Below are 24,691 nucleotides of genomic sequence, written 5' to 3'. Positions count from 1 at the left end.
ATATCAAGCGAAAATGCTTACTTGTGTTCTATGGCATGTTGCTGGCACCTATGTGATATTTATACTCATTTATTGTTATTTTTAACTGCACCCAGTGCCGGAGATTGGGCAAAAGAAACTAAATAATCAGGTGGCCTGTGTCGAAAATATACTCAATAGTGTGCAATTGAAGATATTCTCTCTTACATAGTGGTTGTTGTAACTGGAAGTGTGATTCTACTAATTAAACTTTGCACATTGTCCATTTCACTGGACTGCTGGAATAAATTTCCAGTCCAACTAGGATTAGTGGTATTTTGCCATGGATTTCATTGGAGTCAAATTTTTACCTTTGGCATTATGCACACATTGCTTACTTACTCACTAGTCCACAATCTGTTAAGACAGCAGAGCCAATGCAGTTATGACTATGTGGTAGGATGAAGAATTGCTATTTGAATTAGAATTTGTCCAAATGCCTGGGCTTTTCCCTCCCCAAGGAAGGGGTCCTTATGTCAAGACACCTCTGCAGGCCACAAAGAACAGAGCCTATGAACACAAGGAAGCAGACTGATGTTTTAACCAGATCTCAATCTCTGCTTGTAGAAATTTCTTAGATTTGCATGGGAACCATTTGCTGCGTATCCATGTCAAGATGGGTCAACTGCCCCTTGCAAAACTCGGTATCACAGCCTCGATTTCTCTGATACTCACCAGGGCAGCAGTTAAATCTCCAAACACACTGAAACTGTCTGCCAGTCTAAAATTATCTCTGTCTGTCCACAGTCTGCTACAACAAACTTGATGCTCTGAAGCTGTCATCTGATATGGCTTTTTGAAACTTTAAAATGCTCTCACTCTCATAGCTTACATGCATATTTAAGAATATATGTGTGATACAGACATCTGAATATAAAGGGCTTTATATTCAAAACAGACTGTTTCTACCCATCACTTTTTGCTTCTGTAAAACAAGTGGACAAAGGTAGGCATTGCAATTACAAGGACAAGACCTCCCTCCTCCAAGCAACCGGATGTTTTCAAGTTTCCAGTTTAAGAGAAGCCATCTCAGTCCTTCCTAAACCAGCACTTCTAAAATTTGCAGCCTGGCAAACATCTGATGTTTTTTTAAAGAATTGTTTTTTTGCTTCATTCTTCTTAACTTATCTGATGGTTTTATTTTTTTTTATTATTTTTTTTTTTTTTGCATATCATCATATACACTATTAAACAAATACAGAGCAATGTCTAGAATAACTCTATATCATTATTACAGACTCACCAACAACTGTAAGGTTGACTTGTGCTTGTCTGCTGCCAAGTTTGTTTTCTACAACTAGCGTGTAACATCCGCAGTGTTCCTGCTTTGTCGATGATATTGTTAGCTTGCTGCTGTTTTCAGCATTCTCAATTTTGATATATTCATTTTCTTGAATCTGCCAAGTTCAAAAAGAAAAAAAAAGATCTTATGGAGGAATTTCTTTATCTTCATACTTGTAAGAGCTCAAAGTACATAAAACACAAGGATAGGATTAATGATGGTCATCTGGAGATAACTCTATCCAAGCAGTATGTTCAGTTGGTAAAGAATGTAGTGGAGTCAAGTCATCTAGAAATGCAGTGGAATGTTACAATAGCTCCGTTCCTACAACAGAAATAAGGAGCATTGGTGCTTGTGGAACTCCACGAAAGAGCAGGGGCTTTGGTTTCTACCATCTCTTCTACAGGTTTAAAATGCACACTGTGTAATTAGCACGCAGAAAAACTTTGGTCTCACATATCTCATAGAGATCACAGTGGCACAAGGGTTTAGCCCTCATCATTCTAACTCATTTGCCATTCCAAATGTGTAAATCATCCGTAGCTGTGACTTTTACCCTCTCATCTCAACGAGCCTTGTTCTGTACTTCAACATAAATCATGGTAAGTCTCATGGTTTTGAACAGTTGAAGATGTTGTTGCCTGAAATGGAGATATAATGGTAGAGCTGTGCAGAGAGAAATATAAACTGCAGATTAGCCATCATAAGGCATATTTATTTTCTGGAGAGGCAAAACTTGAAATCTCAGCTAAATACCACAGGCGTATTAAGAACTAGCTTTTAATTGAAACAAAGCTATCATAGCATAAATGGCCAAGGAGACATAGATTTTAATCAGTATTAACTGGAGACATGAAAGATTATTTTAAAACTCATAATGCTACACTGCAATTATAGAAGCTGTACCCTGTGTTCTTATGAAGCAGACAACATAATGTCAATGCCCTTCTCCCACCACTTCCTTCTTAGATAAGGGACTCTTCCAACTATTCTCAGAATTTCAATAAAAATGAAGGCTATTTAGTTTGGCATATCTTGTCACATATATTCAGAGAATCAGAAATTACAAGGCTAAAAGCAGGACTTGTTCTGCTTTCTCCTCAGCCGAGATGAAACATGCACATTGCTGTATGCCCAGAAGTATCCTGAGAAAATGGTTCCTACAGTAATTGGAATAGAAAATAATTAAATGGGATTATGTAGGATTACAGTTTAAATTACTCTGACGGTTTTTCTCTTCCCCATGATCTTCTGATTCTACACTGGTTTGTAATGTTTTGCTTCATTAGAATTAGTTAATGAGTAAGAGAAATAAAAAAATACACTGGCTAGGTTAAGAATCTCCAACAACTGGTGGGGTAAAACAACTCATTTTAATACTTTACTAATAGAAGTGGCTTTCAGAAGCTGTCTCCGTTTTAGCTGAGTGTGGCTCCAGCATCACTCCAGTAGATTGCTGTCACATACAATTATATGGGTCATCACAAGGTGACATTTCCTTTGTTTCAGCCAATATATTCATCCAGATTATACCTGTAGGAGGCCACTGTGGCATTTTTGAACCGGAGGGAATGTGAGGAAGGAGCACGAGGGGATGAATCCCTTCTGCTTACTGCACTACACAGTGGAAGGGCTGAAATCAGAATTAACCACTCACTGGCTTTGCTCAAACAACTACAGATAGTCCCCAGGAAGACTGTAAGAACACTACAGTGATTTTCACTTTTACAAATGGAAATGGAACAGAGTCAAAATCATCTGCATTTATAGAAAAGGAAGAAATCCAGGAGAAAAAAAACAACATGTGATGAAATATATGTGAAAAAGAAATTAAAATAATTATGCAGCAAAATACATAGTAGCTGGTTCCCAATTTAATTAAAAAAGTGAAATACTGCTGCTCTCACTTATCCTCCTGCGCTGTTTATGATGCTTTTTCTTTTCTATATCAATCCCTTTTCATCCTGACATTTCTGAAAAAAAAATCTCATCGTAATGTACAATTTTACAAATCTTTAGATTGTCTCATAGAAAATAATTAAGCATATATAAGATGCATATGTAAGGTATAAAGACAATTATTTTGACCATCATTTTAGAAATGAAAAAAATCACAGACTATGAAGCTGCTACAGGTATGATGAAATGCTGGTCTCTGCTTTCACTTAGATTTTTAACATAAAAATGAACTCAAAATCTATGCAAATAAGATAGTTATACTTGGTGATGAACACAGAATTGTGAATATATCAGAAACTCACCTATGAGGGGCACACTGCAGTGCCAAGACAGAGCTCAGCAAAATAAGGAATTGTATACCACTTGAGGGCTATCACTGCAGAAACGAGTAAATCTTTTTTAATCTTCAATCTCTACACTAAAGAATTCAAAGGAAATTCAGGAATTCAGGAAAAAAAAACTCAAAAACCTACACTGTATTCTTTCTCCTGAAGTAAGAGGTTATTTGAGGTTAGCAAAGATGGACCTTTTGGACTAGCAGCCTGTTTTGAACTCTTTCAATGTAATGCTGACCCATCTGAATTTATAGACTAAACTTCCTTGTAGGAGGAGCTGTTTTTGTTTATGTTCTATAGAGTGCATAGTAAGTTCAGAATAAAATAAACACAATAGCAGCTATAATATATATTTATATTTGCTCTATCTTAACAGCACTTGCATATTGCACTGTTTGGTTTCAAGTGTTTTAATTATTCATTAAAGAAACTCTTTTTATAAGCTGCCTTTATGGACACATGCAATGTAATTCAAGAAAAAGTAATTCAAGCAGAAAGAACTTTAAGCCCAGGGGATGAGGGAAGCACAACTGCTGATTTGCCTCGCGTGGTGACATTTGTGTTTTAAGATATTTTATTCAAGATTTTTACACCACCTTTTGCCCTCTGTCATTGCTTTAGGCCTATTTGTTAAAGAGACCAGAAAACAAGTTACCTGCTTACGGAATTTCATCCAGGTGCAAGTTATGGGTGCTGTTCCTACCACTTTGGCAAACAATTCCACTGATTCACCAGCACGGACTTTTCTGTCTTCTGGGAACTGAGTAATCTGAGGGGGAGTAGCTGATAAAAACAAAACAAAAAAAATCACCACCAATCCCTTTATGTTACTATACTTTCTATTGTTCTTAAAATTCAAAACACATTTCTCTCTCAGCTCAACAGTTTCAGAGCCACATCTGAAACATGGATTGGCACACGCCTGCTGTTTGCAATGAAACAACATTGTAAACATTATTTATTCCACTGAAGAAAAGCAATAGCAATGTACACATCAGAATTTTGCTCATACAAGACCAACATACAGAAATACAAAGGCCAAAGCTGCTAAAACTGCTCACCAGTTCCAAACAAACAGTGCACTAAATGTGCTGTAGGATTCTCCTTCACTTTGCAGTTTTGAAAAGGGGTCCCTTCTAGCCTCATCTCAGTTGCATATGCTGGCAGTGTCTGCAAACTTGCTTCATAATAACAGCACTCAGAAAATCTAAAACTTGGTAGCTGCCTTTGACCATCTGTTTTCAGTGGCCAGGTGAGCTTCATGTGGGACATCTATTACACAGGCACAGAAGGAAATCATCTTTGATTTTTCAGCTTCTCAGGGGTGTGTGCTTATGCAGATTTGGCATCCTGTGATACATAGAAAAACCCTCTAACTGAAGGCTAAGCTGTGTTGTGGATATTCAGAAGGGTTGGAGTTACAGTGCTGACAAGCTATAGAATTTTGCTGTAGTTTATTTAATAGTAGCAATTATTTTTGTAATGCTCGTGATTTAAATTTTAGCCAAATGTAATCTTGTGAATAAGCTTGTAAAACAGGCTTGGGTTTCCATTTTTCTCCTCACAGAACATAATATCCACCATTTAATCACATATGCACAATAAATTCTGCAGGTAAACAGCTGTACTTGGAAGTGCATTGACCGATCTTTAAAACTGTAATGGTTTATTATTAATTCCTACAGGATGATGCATGCAAATGATTACCTGCTTTTGGAGGAGTCTTTGGAGCTGGTTTCTTCTTCACTGTTGCTTCACCTAATTATATTATAAACAAAAAAAAAAGTTAATTAAAAGTTTTGAGTTTTGGAAGGAAGTAGAATAACTGTGAAGCTTACATTCATAGTGATGCTTTGTTCGTACTTGGAAACCTATTATGTTCTTGTAGCATATTAAACTGATGAAATTAAAATACTTTAAAAAAACACTAATTATTCTGAATGATCCTCAGAATATCCACAGTTGAAACTAGAACTTTTTAAAAGAGTAAAGTCATCTGCTATGCATGTCCCATTCTCCACCACGCTCCATTTCTCATAGCAGCTTAACAGGGGTGAAGACACCAGTCCAAGATCCACTTCATACTGAATTTCTGCTAAAATTTCTAGCATCATCAATGCTGAACAAACTCAGTTAAAGTTATACAGTAAATACCACATGCTACTTCTTATGCCCCCTGTGAGCTAGCAAAGAAACATGTACTGGCAGTAAAGACTTGTATCAGTTCCTCTGCCACATCTTCTTCCTCAGGTAGGGACAACTTTTGCTAATATTCACAATGAAAGAGTCATGTGCCCCAACATTTGACACCTATGTACTACATATTGAGAAGACAATGTTCTAGAAAATTGTGAATGGCAAGTAAAAAAACAACTGAGAAGAAAAAAAGGTAAAAAAAGACTATTTACCATTTCTCAGAAAAAAAGAAAGTATTTAGAGGCTACTCGAATTATGAGGGAGCAGATAAAAAGGAGACAGAAGTGGTCTTAAATGTGGCATGCATGTTATGTTCACAGACAAGTAATGTTTTACACGATAGAAACATAAAGAGGTTCAAAAGGACAAATTCATAAGAGTTACATCTAGTGCTGGCCATTAAATATAACGGAATGGAATGCCTTCAAACCACTGAATTCCAGAAATGGAGGAAATAATTCCTTGTAAAGCACTCTCTTTTTACCCACTAAAAGACTGTCAGACACTTAGATTAGGTGCCTCTGCTCTGAGAGGATATTTCTTCTTTTCTTGTGCTCAGGTAGGCAGCTTGATTGAACCAGTCTGGCTACTAAGATGTTATTTTCTGCAGTAGAGGCAGTATCGGCCTTGTGCTTTTGAATATCTGGCAGCATCTCTATATGTGCATAGTGACAGCCATAACACTCTCAAAAGGTTTGACTTGGTTCATTGTTAAAGATATTTTGAATTCAGAAGACACTGAGCAGCAAAACAAACAAACAAACAAACCCCCCACAAACAAACAAAACCTCACAACCCTCCCACCAAACCAACAGAGATTTTTACTTCAACCTCCTTTGCTACTAGCTGTGCATGATACTCAGGCAATGGGTCACCTGAGACCCTGAGAATAAGGAGCCATGAGATGTGAATTCACTGTGGGAATCTAATGTTACAGATCGAGCCATGGGCAGTTGTGTGAATATTGATTTAATTTTTAAAGTCACAACTGATTTACTATAGGTTATTAAAAGACCAAATGCTTTCATAAAAAAATAATGGTTTACCGGTCAACACCAGTGTTTGTTCAGTTCATTCTGCAGAATATTTCATTGTACAGTGAAGTTGTTTTCACTTTCTTCTTAGAATCTATTCCATTGCATAGCTATTTTCTCTCTTAGTGTACATATACTTAGCTTCTATGTGCTCTATCTGTATCGTTTTTGCTCAAAGCAGATGAGATACAATAATGAAGAGGTAGGATATTCTTGCAGTGCTTATGGCTGAATCAAAAAAGAATTGGATCTCTCTCAAGGAGGCCTTTCATCAGTGACACCTCAACAGCACTAATTAAAGGTTTTGATTAAGACTTTTGTAGATTTTATCCTGTCATAACAGGACCATGTCTACCATGTGGGTTTAACTCTTTTTAAACAGAGGCATTCAAAGAGCTCTACTGTTAATTAAAGGGACTCATGACTTGTTGGGTTATCAATGGACTGAGATATCCCCTGGCTACTCTAGTAACAGCAAAAATATTTCCAGCTTTCCTATCCAACTTCTATGAACAAAAGCAAAAAGTGGTATTTTTGAAACAGCTCTCCTCTTTGTCATTGCATTTTCACGCCTGGAGCTGAAACTCATTTATTTCAAACTGTAGTCACAGTTATGTAGATGAAACTACTTCTGTGATCAGGCGCCACTTGGAAGGGCTGCAGAATCTGGCCTGTTGTCTGCTGTTAAACATCACCATTAGTGAAAATATACCATTAGTTATGCATTGGATGCACAATCTTATGCAAAATAACTCAGTGATATAATTTAATAATACATAATTTTTTGGTGCTGCCTTTGATATCAGATTCTCTCCTCTTCTCTAAACTTAGGGAGAAATAGCTGCTGGGTTATAAGAGTTATAATGAGTTCTAATAGTAGTTAAAGTAATGACATGAATTTGATTACTTCCACAATCCATTAAGCCTGATATGAACAAAGAACACCAGTGATGAGGAAGAAGTAAGTGCCATCTTGGGTTGTAGATACAACAGCTATTTTTCAGAAATGTCACTGCAGACAAATAGGAGAAAAATCATTTTCCTTAATCTAGCATGATATTCACTTGGTTGTTGCAAGTATCAGGCAAGTGCTGGTGGGGTGATTTCATTCTCCAAATTCTTGTGTTTCACTCTAATTCTAGATATCTCAAGAATTTTTTTCACTTGGCTGACACTGTCCTTCACTGCCTTTGCACAATACATACACAGAATGACTGTCTATATACTCAGATACTTCTCTAACTTTCCCCAGTCTATCATCAGCCACTCCCAGTCCCTCACCCACCAATCAATTAAGGCTCTGCTTTTTACATGAAAATATAAGACTTTTTTAATTTTTAGTTTTTACCCATGAGGACATAACATTTGCTTAACTGAGGATATACAGACTGTCACTGGATTTCATCAAACCATGCAGACTGCAAAGGGTTGCTGGAAGGTCTGGCTGAATATCCTGTTTTGCAGACACAAATAGCGCCGAGCAGAAATGCAAGGCAGGGGCAGTGTGGCAGGGAATGAGCAGAAAGATACGTCTCTGCATCCTTGAAGCTGACTTTTTTTGGCAGATGATGCACACTCTACTGTTTTTAAACCATCCTTAAGAATCGCAGCTCATCTCATGCATCTTTTTGAAAGCAGCTTTTGTTTCAAAAGCTGCTGGAGACATGAAAAAATCTAATAAGATTAATCAAAGTTGACGAGGTCAAATGATTGTTTTCATTAAAATATTTGAGCCTCTTGGAAATGTTAGTGTAAGTCTGCTTCTGCTGCTTTTTCAGCAAAAAAGACCTTTTCTCTCTTTTGATATTTACATTGAAACAGGCTGAAGCTGAAAACCAGCCTGGAAAAAAAAAAAAAAGGACATAATATTCCCTCCTTAAACGAATCTGCCTTCTAGAAACGACTTAATGTAAACATCACAAGGCTGGTATTTACATAACTTTATAGCCAGGTTTGCCTCTTAGAGAGCTTGTGTCTGGGGGCACATACACTAAAAAAGGGAAAGATTCCATACAGGCCGATAGCTGTGGGACATTTGGTTGTGAAGTTCTTTGCCCTGATGTTGAATTCATGAGAGCAGATATGTTCGGAAGCCTCTTTCTTTTCTGTTTTCCTTTTTTGGAATTTTACTAAAAATAAGCATAGCCCTCCCCTGAAATGGCTCTCTGTACAACTTGCTTTCATAAAGCAGAAGTAGAACTCTGGTACAGTCTGAAAAAACAGCAGTACTCAAGATAGCATTTCCAACCACTCCATAATTTCTGTTTTCCTTTAGGAACAAGTCTAATGTTATGTGCACATCTTCTGTACTGATGGATTTCTGCTAGTAAATAAGCACAGTAAACACCTAACTCTGTTAAACATAAGGAGAAAGACAGTGTAACCTCTTCCTGACCAGACATCAGAGTACGACACAAAGGAAACAGTTTTTGTCTCCTCTAACCATTTCTGGTGCTAGAAGGCATGAAGCGACTGAGACCTAGAAGTACAGAAGAGTAAAATCCTCACAGTTAAGGCAATGACTTATTCCATTCTGTCCTTGCTTCCCTCGCAGACTTCCTCGTTGGTACAAAAACTTATTACAGGTATTACAGAGAACAGATAAGCTGAGATAACAGAAAGATGATGGCTAAAACTGTACTAAAACAAAACACATAATTACTTAACAACTTATTAATGCATTCATGAACCTGTACTAATTGCTACAGAGAAAATCAACAGCGACAATGTACAAGGACCAGTAGCCTAAAAATGTCATGGTTTGAAAGCTTAATTTCACTTGATTGCTTCTCAAGAAGCAAATTCCTAGTTCTGTTTCCAAATAAACATTGAATACCTAAATACAATGAAATAGAGAGGAACTCTTAAATGAAATTAAATCTGATGACATGAGGAAATTAAAGAACTAAATGCCATACAAGTCACTTTTTTTCAGTTTGCAAGTTTCAGCAGTTTTTAATGGCTTTTATTTTTCTCATTAGAAACAACCAACATTTTGTTGCAACATCCCAAATTTAGTTTCTAAAACACACAGTGTCCTCTAACTGAAAAAAGAATCTAGCCTTCTCCATGAGAAAAAAATAATCCAAGAAATTTTCACTCTTGCATTTCAGGCAAGAGAGAGCTAGCACACCCAAAGCTTCAGCAATGCAGAATAGTACTCTCAAAGTTACTTAATATTTAAAACATCTCAGCTAGGGGAAGAAACAATTCCATCACAGTTTGTCAGCAAAGTGCTTGAGCAGTTTCTGCAGTTAAAGGGCAGAAGAGGTCCAACATCAAACGGTGCTTACTATCAAAGATGTGTGAGTTCCACTGAAACTGGGAGCAAGAGAATGTTAGCTGCTTGAATATAGATTCCATTTTTGGTATTTCTCATATTGGTTAAGGACATCTAGCAGTAGATGCTAAAAGGCTGTGCACAGTTGTGTACAATCAGCAGCCTAGACTTGGTCACTAGCCTGCTATCCAGCCTGCTAGGAAGGAAAAAGACTGTGAGGGCGTTTGGACAGTCAGGAGCTCTGAAATATTTTAGTGAGACAAGTTAGACATTCTGTGCCTTTGTACCTTAATAAAGTCAGTGGATGTAGGCCCCTCTTTTAGAAAAGAAATTTTGGTGAATATTTTACAACATGCCACAGATCTGCAATTTGTCATCAGTGACATAACTGGGAATTTATGGTATGTGGCACCTCCTCAGTTCAAAGCCATGTTGCAAAAACTATCTCATTTTTCTCTGCATAAGACAATCATAAGATAATCAATAAACATTTTTGTCTTCTTTGGTCAACATACAGCTATGTAGGATAGATTATATGAAAAACACATGGAAAATACTGTTCTGTGCCAATATTAACTCAGAAAATGTCAGAGTGGTGTGAGCTATAAAGTAACCTGGCAGAGAATCAAAATGCGTACTGGGCCAGCAGTACTGGACTGGGCTTCATGGAGAGCAACAAATTAGTGTTTCTCCAATTGCAGTCTTCGTAAGTACAGTTGCTGAATGTTCTTTTCACCTACAAAGGCAACCAAACTTCACAGTCACCACTGCACTGTTGTTTCACATAGCTTTGTTGTGAAGACTTGTGCCACAGTTAGTCACCCTCAGATCCTAATCCTGAGAAATGCATTCACCACCTCTCATAGAAAAAGAGATTGATTTTTCCTTGAAAAAGTTCAGCTAGAGACTTCTCTGGCAGTGAAATTCATATTGCTCCAACACACTAAATAGAGATCTAGATACTTTGTATTCACTGTGCAGAGAACTTGGTTCTTGCAGCAGTCAGGAGTACCATGGACCTTACGATAAAGGAACAGGCTGAGGGAACTGGTTTGAATAGCCTCATTGAACACTAAATGCATCTCAGAAGGTTCTAGGGACCAAAGAGGGCAGCAGTAGCACAGCTGCCAGAACACATCTGCTCCACAGTTGAGTCTCATTTCTGCAATTAAGAGAATTTCTCTGACCTGATTAGTTGCTTCCTTAGCAACAAAGCTCTTCTCTTAGAAGTAGGCAAGTTTTATACTAAGGAGAAAACAATCTGACATGATAGTAAAATTTTAAAACACCTTATATTCCTCAGTGCCATTTTTCATATTATATTGAAAGAACAGAAACCAACCAAAAATTCATCAAGCTTAAATATTTAATGTGCCATTTTCTTACGATAGCGTTTGCAGATTTGGATCCTCTGACAAGATTGTTTATTGAAAAGCAGATAACAGAACTGTGTCCTAATCACTTGGGCCAATGACACACAATTTTTCCATGGTGACTAAAAAGCTTAGAACCTACCCCATCCCCAACTCCACAGCAATGAATATGTAATATGACAAGGAGTCCTGTCCAGCATATTTATATTTATGATGCTCTTTTCTAGAAATGCCATTTTTCAACCTGAATTCAAGTACCGATGGTGCTGGGAATCAGATCTGGTAGATAACAAAGCAGTCCTTCCAAAGGATTCAATCTGGACAGTGTCACTGACGACATTTTATTAACTGTCAGCAGGAGAATGCATTACTACTAAACCAAAAATGTGCGTTATTACTTCACCAAAATTGTTTGACATGAAAGCAGCAGATAGATTTTATGCAGTGGCTTATATAAAAGATAGATATCAGCAAGATCCCAAATACTGCTAAATAATCCATCTAGGGCCCCTTCACTTGGAGGTGTTACTTCTCTGATGTAACTTTATTTTTAACTGATCAGAAAAATTTATGCTTGTGCAATAAAATGTGTGCTGGGAACACCCTTCAATGCATGTGCTTTGAGTATGAGAATGGCAGGTTTAACAAGTGTGTTACTCTGGAATCCAGGATTTCCTGTTAGGTTTTCATATTACTGATTATGACAAGTGGCATTTGCCACCTCTTACTATTTACAGAGAGTAGTGCTGTGAATTAGATCTTCAAAAAATAGTGGGCATTTCTTTCCAAACACTTTGATCCAGTGCTTAGACTTGGGATGGTTATTTTTTGAAGCATCAAAATCAGTTCTTTTCTTGGCTGCAATTACTGGGATGCTGTTTCTTCCTATTATAGTACAGTCAATGAGGCAGCAACAATTTTCACAGTGAGAAAATGTCTACAGATGAATAAGCCAATAATATTCATTCTCTTTCAGAAAGAGAAGCATTTTGACCTTCACTGTCAGGAACTAAAAGTTAATTAATATCCATTAGATTTCCTGAAGGCTCCTACCAGGGCAAAAATCTTGGAATCTCTTATAAGATATCCAAAAGGAGGAAATGTTGACATAGATGCTCACCATATGAAATTTGACTTTTATTTTCTTATAGAAAATAGATAATGTGGAATATTTTTCCTGAGAAGGATTTCTGAAGATGTCATAGAGTGTACAGCTTCTATACCCATACAGTATATACTGCTGTGACTTCATAGAATTCAATCTTATAAATCCAGGAAGAATACATAAAGCAAACCATTTACAGATTTGTGAAGTGGACCCTGAATTTAATGGCATGTCATTTCTGAATTCAACCAGAAATGGCATTTCTTGCTCTTTTCCATGCTTGGCACAGGAGATCAGTGCTGTTCATCATTTTACACATTTTACCATATTCCTTTTCAGTAATATATTTTAAAACTAAACATTCTCAGTCTATTTAATCTCTGCTATGTAATGTCTTTATTTCTCCAAAATCTATTCAAAGAAACAGGTGGGAGGTTTAGAACTGAAACAGTCAAAATACAGATTTTATTCAGTGGCATTGCTAGGATATCTTTCCTTGCTATTTCTTCCATGTAATTCCTTCCATTTTACTTGCCATTAGGACTGGTGATGAGTTGATGTGGCAACAAAGACTAGAAGAGCACTTAGTAAAAATTTATCTGCTTATTAGATTGTGATTTCTTTTGGAAAGAACGGGCAAAGATGTACAAAAACTGAATTGTTATGCCCACTCTCTTTCAGATAAGGAACTTCTCTATATCTGAAAGGGATTTCAGTTCATATTGAAAATATGAAGTATACTGGATCAGTTTTGTATATTTTGCTCATTTCAGGCAGTCTTCCAGAGACTGAGGATGAGATGTTAGAAAATACCCATGGAATCTCTGCAACCAAATCCTTTTAAAAGTAAATATGCATCTTTTTTATTTTTTATTTTTATGTTTTCCAAAAACTCTTGCAAAGGCCAACATTCTCTCTGGTTTTCTCAATGTTTTCAGTGCAACAGGAAAGATGCTTTAAAGGCATTTTGAAAAAAAGGGAATTCTTAAGAACAACAGTCATCATTATTTCAATGTTCCCATTGACTTCCCATTTATTACTAAATCCAGAATTACAAACTTCTGTTCTACTCCTCCTATCCGATTTCCATCCACAGCAAGACAAGCAGTGAATCTATTAGGATGTGGATCAGGGCATTATCCACGTATTTTGATTTAATTCCTACTCACGCTTTCTCCCAGGGAAGCTGCAATTGATAACACTGCTGGAAGGATGAGAAGAAACTGCGGGGAGTGGCTGATTGAGATTGTATCAGTGCCTATAAATAGCTGACAGGAAGGTGCAAAGAAGATGAAGCCAGGCTCTTATCAGTGGTGCACAGGGGCTGGACAAGAGGCATGGGGCACAAATTGGAAAACAAGTTCCCTCTGACCATCAGGAAGCACTTCTGTGCAGTGCATATGATGGAGCACTGACACAGGTTGCCCAGAGATGTTGTGAAGTCTCCTCCTTGGAGAGCTTCAAAAGCCCCCTAGGCAGGGCCCTGGGCACTCTGCTCTGGGTGTCCCTGCTTGTGCAGAAGTTGGACCAGATGGACCCAGAGGTCTCTTCCAACTTCAACCTTTCTGAGATTCTGTGAAATGTATGTACACACAAAACACTATTCAAAACACTATCCTGTGGAGCTTTGAATGGCTTTAAAATCCTTTCTTTCATATCTAAGAAAAAAAAAAAAAAAAAAAGGTTGTGCTTAATTCCTATAATTTACAGCATTTCAAGCTCAGGTACAGAGGTGGACCATGTTTGGAGCATGTTGGTGTGATCCTTCACAAAATCCTAAATGACATGTAGAAGGGAAAAGTTGTAAAGCTCAGCAAGCAACTAAGAAACAGCTTAACCCAGGGCACAGCTATACGTAAGACAACAATTCCAGAAGCACAGTTATTACCTGTGATCATCAACAAATACAAAATTGCACTGAATCCTGACTGCTACTAAATAAAGCAGAAAATGCTCCATGCTGGAAAATCACATTATAAAGTTTTGTTTTTCTTTTATTTTGAGAGGAGAACACAGCAGGATTAAGTATTTCATTTTCCATTAGAATTCTGTCTTTATGTCTTTTTTAGGAACTCACATTGACATCTGAGATAGACATTTCCATACTACGAGCACTCATATCAAAAGCAGTAGTAGAAATTTCTAATTCAAAAAAATCTCATGTTACAAGATGATTCAGCAAAGATACCCTACCTACGATGGTAAAACAATATACTGTCTACACTGGATGCAACATGACTGCAGGCAAACCACTTGAGAATTTCTCTGCTCCTTGGTAAGCAGCCAAAAAGAAATCTGTGTCATAAGTTTATTGCATCATTATAAAAAACTGAGAACTGAGTGGGCTGGATCTGAACTCATGGTTTTACCTCTTACTTCTAATCCCCACAAGACAGAAACACACTTCATAAGCCTTATGTGCAGAGGGTAAAGGAGCAGAACAAACTCCTAATACTACGCCTGCAAACAGAAGGGTATGACTGTGGAATCCCAAAGCACTCGTTTGTTTCCACTAAGAAGGAAATAATTAAAATCTCTGTCACTTACTGCTTTCTGTTGACAGCACAGGGGGAAGTGTGGTCTTAGGCTTCTTGGTCTTTTTCTCAGCAACCTTTGCGGCCTTTGTGGATGAGGCATCTACAATGAAAGCACATAATAAAATACAAATTCTATTTAAAAAAACAATAATGAAAGAGCTGTCTGTTTTTATATTTCTGCAGGGTTAGAGGAAATCACTGGCCTTTATTTTTTTCAAGCAAGCTTTTCTGCACAAACTTGCTGAAGAATGTCACATTCCTAAATGAAGAGGGAGCAGACAGGGAGAATCCCTGTATGGGACCAATTGCACTGAGAGCCTGAGAGAACAGCTAAAAAAGAGGCACCATCAAAGCTAGTGGGACCATTTGGACTCAACAGAACTTTTTGCATAAAAGTTAAGCACAATTTGCATAAAATTGCTTTAGACATGGCAGGGAAACAGGGAATCCAAGGCATCTTTGAAGCATTATTTCACCCTAAAGAATCTCTTTCATGTCATTCTTCTATTCCATTATCTATGTGAACTCTATAGACTAGCACGCTTTGAAAATCAGCATTTCCCCTGTATGTTCCCATACGATACAGACACATGAGTAGAAGATGCAAATGTTTTTCATGAAGGTTATCCCACACAGTGCATTTCAGGTAACAAATTCTAATGAGCATCACTTGTTAGACTGCTTGATCTCAACATTTCTTTTCAGAAGAAAGATCCCAATTCAGAATTCTGACTGCATCAATAGCTCTATCAGCTTATAGCTTTCAAATATTCACCTTTCAAATTATTTGTACAGGAGATGGCTGTTCAAAATTTTGTTTCTGGAGAAAAGGTAGCATAAACTTTATGGAAGCACCCATTTGAGTCATCTAGGTACCGGAGCGTGAAAACTGTTCTCTAAAAAGTTAATGGAGAAAGACAGAATCTCCTACCAAACAATTAAGAGAAGGCTGTGCTAGGTTTGAATCCAGACACTTAAGATTCTACAGATTTGTCCCATAACTATTTTGATTACTGAAGTCAAATATTCCTCAGACATAATTTGAGTCCATGGGAACAAAATAGATATAATGAAATTAAACATTATTTCTGGAATCTAAAAATCATCATCTGGGAAGCTGACAGCACACTGAGTAGAAAGGAGCAATCTGAGTTGCTGTTTTAGATCACAATTCTAATTTAAAAAAAACCTGCTATCCTTCCCCTCTGCCAGTCACGGACATGGACTATCCAGTGGCATTCCCCTGTTAGCAAATTATCCATCTTCTAAACTTGGCATGCACAAGTGATTGAGATGCTAATTAATTTATATTTCCTTCCTTACACTAGAAAAAAACAAAGGACTGAAAAGAAGTGAGAAGCCATAAGTAGTAGAGTTGAGACAGAATAGTAGCCAGGCTTCCACTCTGAATTCTTATATGTTTTTAAAGAATGCATATAGCTCACAATCAAGTCCAGCTCTACAATCCTTGTGAAATACAGAGAGCAGCAGGAGAATATAGATTATTCCACAAAGCAAAGAGAGCCCTTGGGTCTGTATTGTCTCTGCTCGTGCTCCTTTATGGAACTTACCCAATTTCTGTATAGACTGAAAAGCTGAGAGAAGAAGTGGGCAGAGATACTTTTTGTGTATGTGGTTCATAAAGGCTGGTACTGGGAAAGAAAGGGAGGGAAGGATGAAATCAAAGAGGATTTTTCTGTATCCAGGAAACTACTTACCTTCCACAAGCACTTTGCAAACACATTCTGCTTTTCCTGCTGCATTCTCTGCTATGCATTTGTATTCTCCCCCATCTTCAGGCATGACCTTCTCAATGGTTAGTGAACACAGTGTCCCTAATACAATAGAAAGAGAGTCCAAATAAGAGAGACATCATGATGCAGTCCACAAAATGAACAGAATGCATGAAACCAATCAATCTTTTCCTACAGTTGATATTAACTGATAGAAAAAGATGTGTTGACCTTAATAATTTAACATCAGAGTCAGAACTTCATTAATGCTGAAATAAAATAAAACCACATGAATACACATCACTGTTCCCCAAGATTCTCAAAGCTGTCTCTGCAGCACTGAAGAGGTTAATGGATAATGGTAGAAAAGACTCAGAGCAGAATCTCTGCTAATGTTCTTTGTCTTATAGCAGAGGAAAGGACTCCTCACTTTTTTATTTCTCAAAAATGCTAGCAGTGCAAATATCTAAAGAAGAGGATGTCCATGAACTGTCTGTAATATTTTGATTCAGCCTTATCTCTAGCACTCTCATAAGCATCCATGTTTGAAAGTAGAATGTTAGCTTGCTGGCCAAGTTTAAAAATGGAACTGAGAGCCATTTTGTTCTGCCTGAATTCATCCAAGAATGATCATCTGATATTGTAAAGCGTTTGTTAAAAAGTCCAACATAAAATCAGCAATCGAATTTGTCATTGCAACAAACTCATTCCATTTGAAACTAAAAAGCAGCATCTGACTTCAATGGGTATGTAGAAACAGGATGCGACATAAGCTCGGTAGTTACCAAAGGGAGTCTGGTATGACCCAAGGGAAATACATTTCCTCTTAAAAAATAAAACTCTGTGAACCAAAACAGAAGATGTTCCCACTGGTTGGAGACAAGGAAAGAGAACTGTGGTTCACCTAATTCCTTACGTTCACTTGCATTACTTGAAACAACTATGTGCTTTGCTTCCCAAGGAAAACCTCACTTAAAACACTTTCAGCTTCCAAATATTCCTCATTAAGTGTTGTCTTTCTTTCTCCTTCCTTACTGGAAAGCCTGACCTGTGCCCTAAACACAGCCTGAGACATTGTGCACTTCAGACAATGTTGTTCTCTTGCCCACAATGCCTCCACCTTCCATTTATTTCAGCCACAGTAGTACCTTCTCTTTTTTTCTCCATTTACCTTCCTCGGCTCTCCTAATTGATGGATGGAGTGTAAAGATTATCTTTCTTAGACCTTTTCTAAGAGCCTGGAGACACAGGGAAATTTCCCAGCATCTGTTTTCAATTTCCATCTTTCTTTCTACATTAACTGGAGGCTACCTTCTACTTTCCAGAGTGCCTGATCTCAGGCTCCCCATCACCTCTATCACTTGTAATGAGGGAGATGGCATTAGAAAAACATTGGGAGCTTAATGGCTCCTCTTGGAGACTAGATTGCAGCAGCTCTGATGTGGCAATTAGGCTTTTGGTACTCAGACTTTTCCTCATTGTAAAGCTGGATAATATAATATAATTCAAAGCAAATCTTTTAAAAGATTTTCTAACCATTCTCCATAAATTTGCTTTGCCAGACACACAATGTGTTGGAAAAAATTGAATGTTTCCCTCCTCCTCATTCTCCACAAAATCAAGAAGCTTTAAATAATGCCAATTTTCCCCCTGAGAAACAATGTGAAAACTCTCAGGAGCACTGACCCCTCACTCACAGGGCTGTGTTCAGCCAACCACAGCGTGAAGAGAAAAGCCATGTGCCTTCCCTGAGTCAGCTCATCTTCATGAATTAGGCTGAGCCAAAAATGTCACGAGCTGCAGCTCTGTTCCAAATGGAGGAGAGACATTAGAAAAGTATTCTTTCAGGCATCTAGCAAATATAAATTCAGGTGGCTCTTCTGCTTAGAGAAAATTGGAGGGGAAATGAATGATAACTTGCAGTCTAAGAATTTGCATAAATCTATATGATATGCTTAGAAGAGGTCATATATTATAACCCAAAAATGCTCTTGCCAAAAAACAGAGACTGTAAAGCAATGATGTGTGATGGAGAACTCACTTGTATGCATTCATATTGTTACACTGTTGTCCATACAGCATGCTGCAGCTATGTAAGTTAATGTCTTAGAAGAACCACTTCCTGATGCAGAAACACAACAGAAAGTCTCCAGCCTAACAATAAGTCATTCTGCACTATTATAGTAAAATCTTAAATTTTGGGATTTTCTCATGGTGATCCTCTACTTGCTGTGTGCATTCAGCACTCTGTTAGCTGTGCTTTTAGAACCCAGCATTGGCCAGGCCAGGCAGCAAGGTCTGATCCACTAAAAAGAGAGTCCTTGCGAAATACTTCAGTCCTGCCCACTGCAAAAGAATATTTATTTGTCTTTAATTTGAATTAAGTCATTTAGTGAATAGGAGAAACCCAATTTTTCAAGGGCTGCCTTTGTCTCCTGACTTCAACATCCCTGCAGCAATAATCTGAATCCTGTTTCCCTTCACTTCAGTATACTCCCCAGAAATCACCTGGGAACAGCACATACAAAGTACATTGGGAGCGTTGGGCTTGTTTCTAGCACTGGATGTAATGGTCGCATTCTGCTCTCAGTAGAGGAGGGACATGAGATAATTTGGGTTATTCTCCTTTATTTAGCTACTAGCATTAGAATCTATGAACTACCCAAACAGTGTGAAATTGGCCAAAGATCCAACGAGGTATTAGCCAATCTGGCACAGGGGAACAAGGGGAGGCAGAGAGAGAACAGAATTGGCTGTAGAAATCTTTTCCTAGAAAACTACAAAAAAACAAATGAACAAACAAACTAAGCAACCAACCAAAAAAGCACAACCACTAACAACAAAAAAAAAAGCAACAAATTGGCAGAACTTGATGAGATCTAATAAGGATAGGAAACTCTCCAGAAGTCCAATGTTCCATGATCCTACAGCAGGGTTCCTGAGGCTAGAGGGACAAATGTCTTTTGATTAAATATTTGGTATTTCCTCTGAAAAAACTCCTTATGGCCTGAAATGAGCACATTTTCTCATAACTGTAAGAAAACTCAAAGATTACTGCAGTTGGAATTCTGAATGCTGGCACTTCACAAACTCCAGTCAACTAAAAAAATTTGCAATCAGTTTTTTCCCAGTAGCCCTCCACTTTTTTTTTTTTTTTTTTTAGGAACCAGTTCACTGACAGACTTTAAAACACTATCAAAAACTGTGGGGTTACATCTTGGATCTTCCAGTTAACAGAACTGATGAAGCTGTAGATAGACCTTAGCAGCCATGGAAGCTTACAGCTTACTGGAGACTCTGGTTCATATACTTAAAGCCTTCCCCTCGCATTCTGAGCTATTAAAGGATTTTCTGACTTGCTCAGAAATAGTACAAACCAGTTTAAAATATCTCTAGGCTTCTGCATTCTTTCCATGATACTCTGCAGAAAGTGAACTTCAGATATAAAACAAATATACAAACCAACAAAAAACAGCTCAGCATCTAATTCCCAGCTCTGGCATCTAGATAGCTTAAGTCCTGACTCCTGTCTCTAATACAAACTGAAGTTACTTTGACCTTCTCACTTGTATCGCATAGGACAAAGAGGACTATAGAGTTTTTAGTAATATTATTAAACACTAGGCCATAATAAATTATGTCTAAGAGTCACAATAAATTTATTGAAGAACTCTTTTTGGTTCACTGCTGTTAATTTTGTAATGAATTGATTTTTTTTTAATTTTCTAATTAATTTTAAAGTTAATTTTCTAATAAATCCTGCACTAACTGTGCAGGAAAGTGCAAATATGTGCTACTGCCCCAGCCATGTTTAAAAAGGGCAAGTGGATTTACCTGGAAAGGACTGCTACAATCAGAATGACAGCAGGCAAAGTAGTAAAAAAAACTCACCAGAGTTTCAGAGAAGAAAAATGGTTAAATATAATTATTGGTAAGTGATAGAGTTCAAACTATGTGAAAAACCTATTTTTGTTATTCATGAGACTGCACACTTAACTGCAAAATATATGTGTGTAATTAGTCATTACTGAAATATGTGTTATCTCACATTTCTGTTAGTAATTAATACTATTTTAATACATTAAAAGCATTCACAGAATCACAGGATTGTAGGGGTTGTAAGGGACCTCTGGACATCATCTAGTCCAATCCACCCCTGCTAAAGCAGGTTCCCTAGAGTAGGTCACACAAGAAAGTGTCCAGGTCAGTTTTGAATATCTCCACAGAAGGAGACTCCACCACTTCTTGTGCAGCCTGTTCCAGTGCTCTCAAACTCCAGAGTAGTGCTCCAAACTCTCAAAGTAAGGAAGCTTTTCCTCACGTTTGTATGTAACTTCCTGTGTTTGAATTTGTGCTCATTGTCCCTTGTCCTGTTGCTGAAGACTATTGAAAAGAGCCTGCCCCATACACTTGACTCCCATTCATTAGATACTTACAAACATTGAGAAGATACCACTTTGGTCTTTTCTGCAGGCTGAACATTCCCAGGTTGCTCAGCCTTTCCCTGCAGGGGAGATGCTCCAGGTCCCTAATCATCTTTGTGGCTCTCTGCTGGACTCCCTCTAGAAGTTCCCTGTCTTTTTTGAACTGGCGAGCCCAGAACTGGACGCAGTTCTCCAGATGTGGTCTCACCGAGGCAGACTAAAGGGGAAGTAGAGGGATCACCTCTACCTGCAAGTGCAGGTAGAGTTAGAGCTGCCAAAATAATGAACCTGGGGAAAGCTGACAATAAGAGATCATCACTTTTTGGTGGACTTCCTCTGTGACCAGACTGTAGGACCAAAGCTATTCAGTATTTTAATCTGTGATGTACAATTAGATCTACATTAAATGTTGAAAAGCTTACAGATGTCAAGACAGTTGGAAATGGAAAGAGAAAGAGAAAATAGAGCATATCTCACAGACAAGCTAATTTTCAATCTGAGTCTATTCACTCAAAGGAAGTGGGGTTTAAGACAGAGAAATGACAAGTAATACAGCTTAAGACACTGAAATGACAAGCAACAAGGGATGCTCTATTTTGGATATTTAAAGGTTTAACACAGAAGTAACAAATATGAGCTCCACTACACAGTAGAAAGAGGACCAGTTATCTCCAGCAAATACAGCAATGGGAAGATGACCTCTATCTCACTGATGCTGAAATGTGGTTCTGCTACCTGGTTCTTTCATAGGGCAATAAACCAACACACAACAATGAAGAGGAGCATTAAAAAGACAAAAACAAAACACAATACAAACCAACACAAAATCACCAAACAAAACTCCACTGAGTTCTAGATAAAGTGCATTACTGGGAGAAAGCTAATAGGAGCTTGACTCATCAAGTCTGAGAAAAATAAAAGAAATTGGCAGAAGTGTCTTTATTACAGAATCAAAGCCATTGCATCAAGCATAAATGGGCTCTTTAGCCTATCAAAGAAAGGAAACCAATATCTGGAAGCAGAAAACACATACATTCAAATATGTAAACAGACAATTCTTTGTTTCTAGATCTAAAACCAAAACACTTAGAATAAGTATCCACTGCAGTAAATTGCCAGAGCTTATAGACAATTCATCTCTTCTGCTATATTTCAGTCTACACTATATGTCTTCCTGAAAGAAGGAAGCTTCAGAAAAAAATTAGAGTATAGAAAGAAATATTGTGGCACGGAGCTGCAACAGAACTGATGCTCAGGCAATTGCCCTAGACATAAACTTTTTGAAGAAGCCTTTTAAGCTGCAGATTCCAATTACTTTCAGCAGTATGTGTTAATTGCACACCAAATTCATGCTCAACACTAATTAAAACATCCAAAAAGCCATGGCAGATCCTAGCTAGAATGGCACCGACAAGAGCAACTGATAGGAAGACAAGAGATATGTTAAGTCACGAGAAAGTTGTTAAGGCATTACTACTAACAGGATTACCAACTCTTTATGCTGCCAAGACACTGAGCAATTAAAAATTGCAGCATCTAACATAAAGCAGTACAAACTGGGCATTTTCTAAGCTACAGTGCTTCTGCCACCCATGCCTATATTAAGTAGTTTTTCCTCAATTTATACAGTCATGTGATACAAAGGCAAACAAGCATAGCAAGGTGACTCAGCAAAATGGAAAGTTTGCTAGTTTGTATTTATATTCACTTGTTCATCTCAAATCTCTAGTCTAGAAAGAATGTCAGCTCCCAAAGCCCTTTCCCTTTCGTGTTCTAAACCTGATCTTTAACCGTGTAAAAAATTTCAATCCAGATTTTCCTATCCAAAAGTCACATTAGGACACTAGCACAGGACACTACTCTGGCAAGTACCATGCAAATCTAAAACAAAATGGGTTCTGCTCTGAGGAGTTCACCGTGTGAGGAAGTTTGTTGTTCTGCTCTGTCCTTATAAGTCTAACTCCAACGTAGTGTTTGCTACAGCCTTCTTAAAATCTTTTTTTTTTTCCTTCCAAATAAAAAACCTCCCCATAGCCTCAAACAAAGACATTCTCTCATATCAAAAACAACTAGCACTTAACCGTACACCATGTAACCTGCCCATATATATGCATGAAGCTCCAAGTTATGAGCATGCTCCTTTGTTTGTCTGTGACCATTCATTTCGAGATTTCACAGGCAAAAAAAACCACCAACAATAACATTAGTGCTTATCCCAGAAAGAGAATAAACACTCCAACAAATATTTAAAAGAAGAAAAATATAAAATCATCTTACTTAATTCCTACCATCTCAGACAAGTTGGTGAAAGAAAAATGGTGCAAGAGCTCAACTTCTTCATAAAAGAAGATACTTTAAGCAACAAATCACTCCATGCCAACCAGTCAACAGTATACTAATGTGAGAATTATTAGAAGAAATGGGGTAACTAATGAACTGAAAAGTACTGATTTACATTATTTGGAAGGGAAATGAGCAAGTATTTATAACAAAAATGCAAACTGTAAGGACTGAGATTGTTCTCTGATATGTTGTGATTGAAACATTCAGTATTATGCTGCCTAGATTATGATTTCTAATTGCTAGTGTAAATTTTATCCTGGAATAATGAGTACATTGCAAACTCTAGATTAATTACCATAATACAAAACATATGCTACACAGTATACTTGAAGATGAGACTTTTTTGGAGCAGAATGCATTTTTTTCACTCTCTGAAAACCTTAACAATCAGTGATTATTCTAAGCCCAGTGTTTGTACTTTGGGTTCTGATGGCAAAGAAGTAGGCCAACATCCCCCGCTTTTCTTGCTCACTAATGGCTAAAATGCCTTGAACGAGGACTTTAGTGTCAGCCTGTTCAAGCCCAGAGATGTGAAAAAGTTTTATTAACAGGTAAATGGCCTTAGTATCAGATAGGAACTAAGTGCCAGGGAAAGTTAGCACATAAATGGTGTAGTTAGTTTGCCTTTCCAGTTATCTTGTCACACACAAGCGCATTTTTAAGTCTGCTCTTCTTGGCCAAATGTCACTTGTTTTATCAAGTGTTTCTGAAACCAAATTTCATGCATTTATATCTACAATATATTTGTTACCAGAAAATCACTAAACTGACTACACAGACTTCATGTGGCGGGGGAGGGGGGTTGGAGATTCATGATTCTTGAGGTCCATTCCAACCCTGGCCATTCTGTGATTTTGTGATTCATCTGTGATACTCCTCTGGAAAATATACATATGTCATTTTCCATACATGAGAGCTAGTAGAGACCATGAAACATCACAGCAGCACAGCAAAAAAAAAAACCCCAGTTGAAATAGCTGAGAACACACACATTCCCACTTTCACAATGGATTTTGGTGTGGAACGGAAGAGTACTGAGAACGTACACAAGAAAAAAAAAATTGCTTTGGAT

The 24,691-nt window shown here is 37.6% G+C and overlaps 1 protein-coding gene across 2 annotated transcripts in view; it reads right to left on the bottom strand.

The window, feature by feature from the left end:
- Window positions 1-24,691, bottom strand: part of MYLK (myosin light chain kinase) — a 125,589-nt gene that overhangs the window by 38,788 nt on the left and 62,110 nt on the right. For both annotated transcript variants that reach the window (XM_042877680.1, XM_042877681.1), the window contains 5 exons: window positions 16,838-16,954; window positions 15,130-15,219; window positions 5,302-5,352; window positions 4,250-4,377; window positions 1,262-1,415 (listed from right to left, as the gene is read on the bottom strand). In XM_042877680.1, the coding sequence (XP_042733614.1) occupies window positions 1,262-1,415; window positions 4,250-4,377; window positions 5,302-5,352; window positions 15,130-15,219; window positions 16,838-16,954 (540 nt within the window). The remainder of the gene's footprint in view (window positions 1-1,261; window positions 1,416-4,249; window positions 4,378-5,301; window positions 5,353-15,129; window positions 15,220-16,837; window positions 16,955-24,691) is intronic.

The sequence above is a fragment of the Lagopus leucura genome, unplaced genomic scaffold (genome assembly GCF_019238085.1).
Source record: "Lagopus leucura isolate 7727_CA_CO unplaced genomic scaffold, USGS_WTPT01 Super-Scaffold_100019, whole genome shotgun sequence".
NCBI lineage: Eukaryota > Metazoa > Chordata > Aves > Galliformes > Phasianidae > Lagopus > Lagopus leucura.
This window is presented reverse-complemented; position numbering and strand designations above follow the sequence as displayed.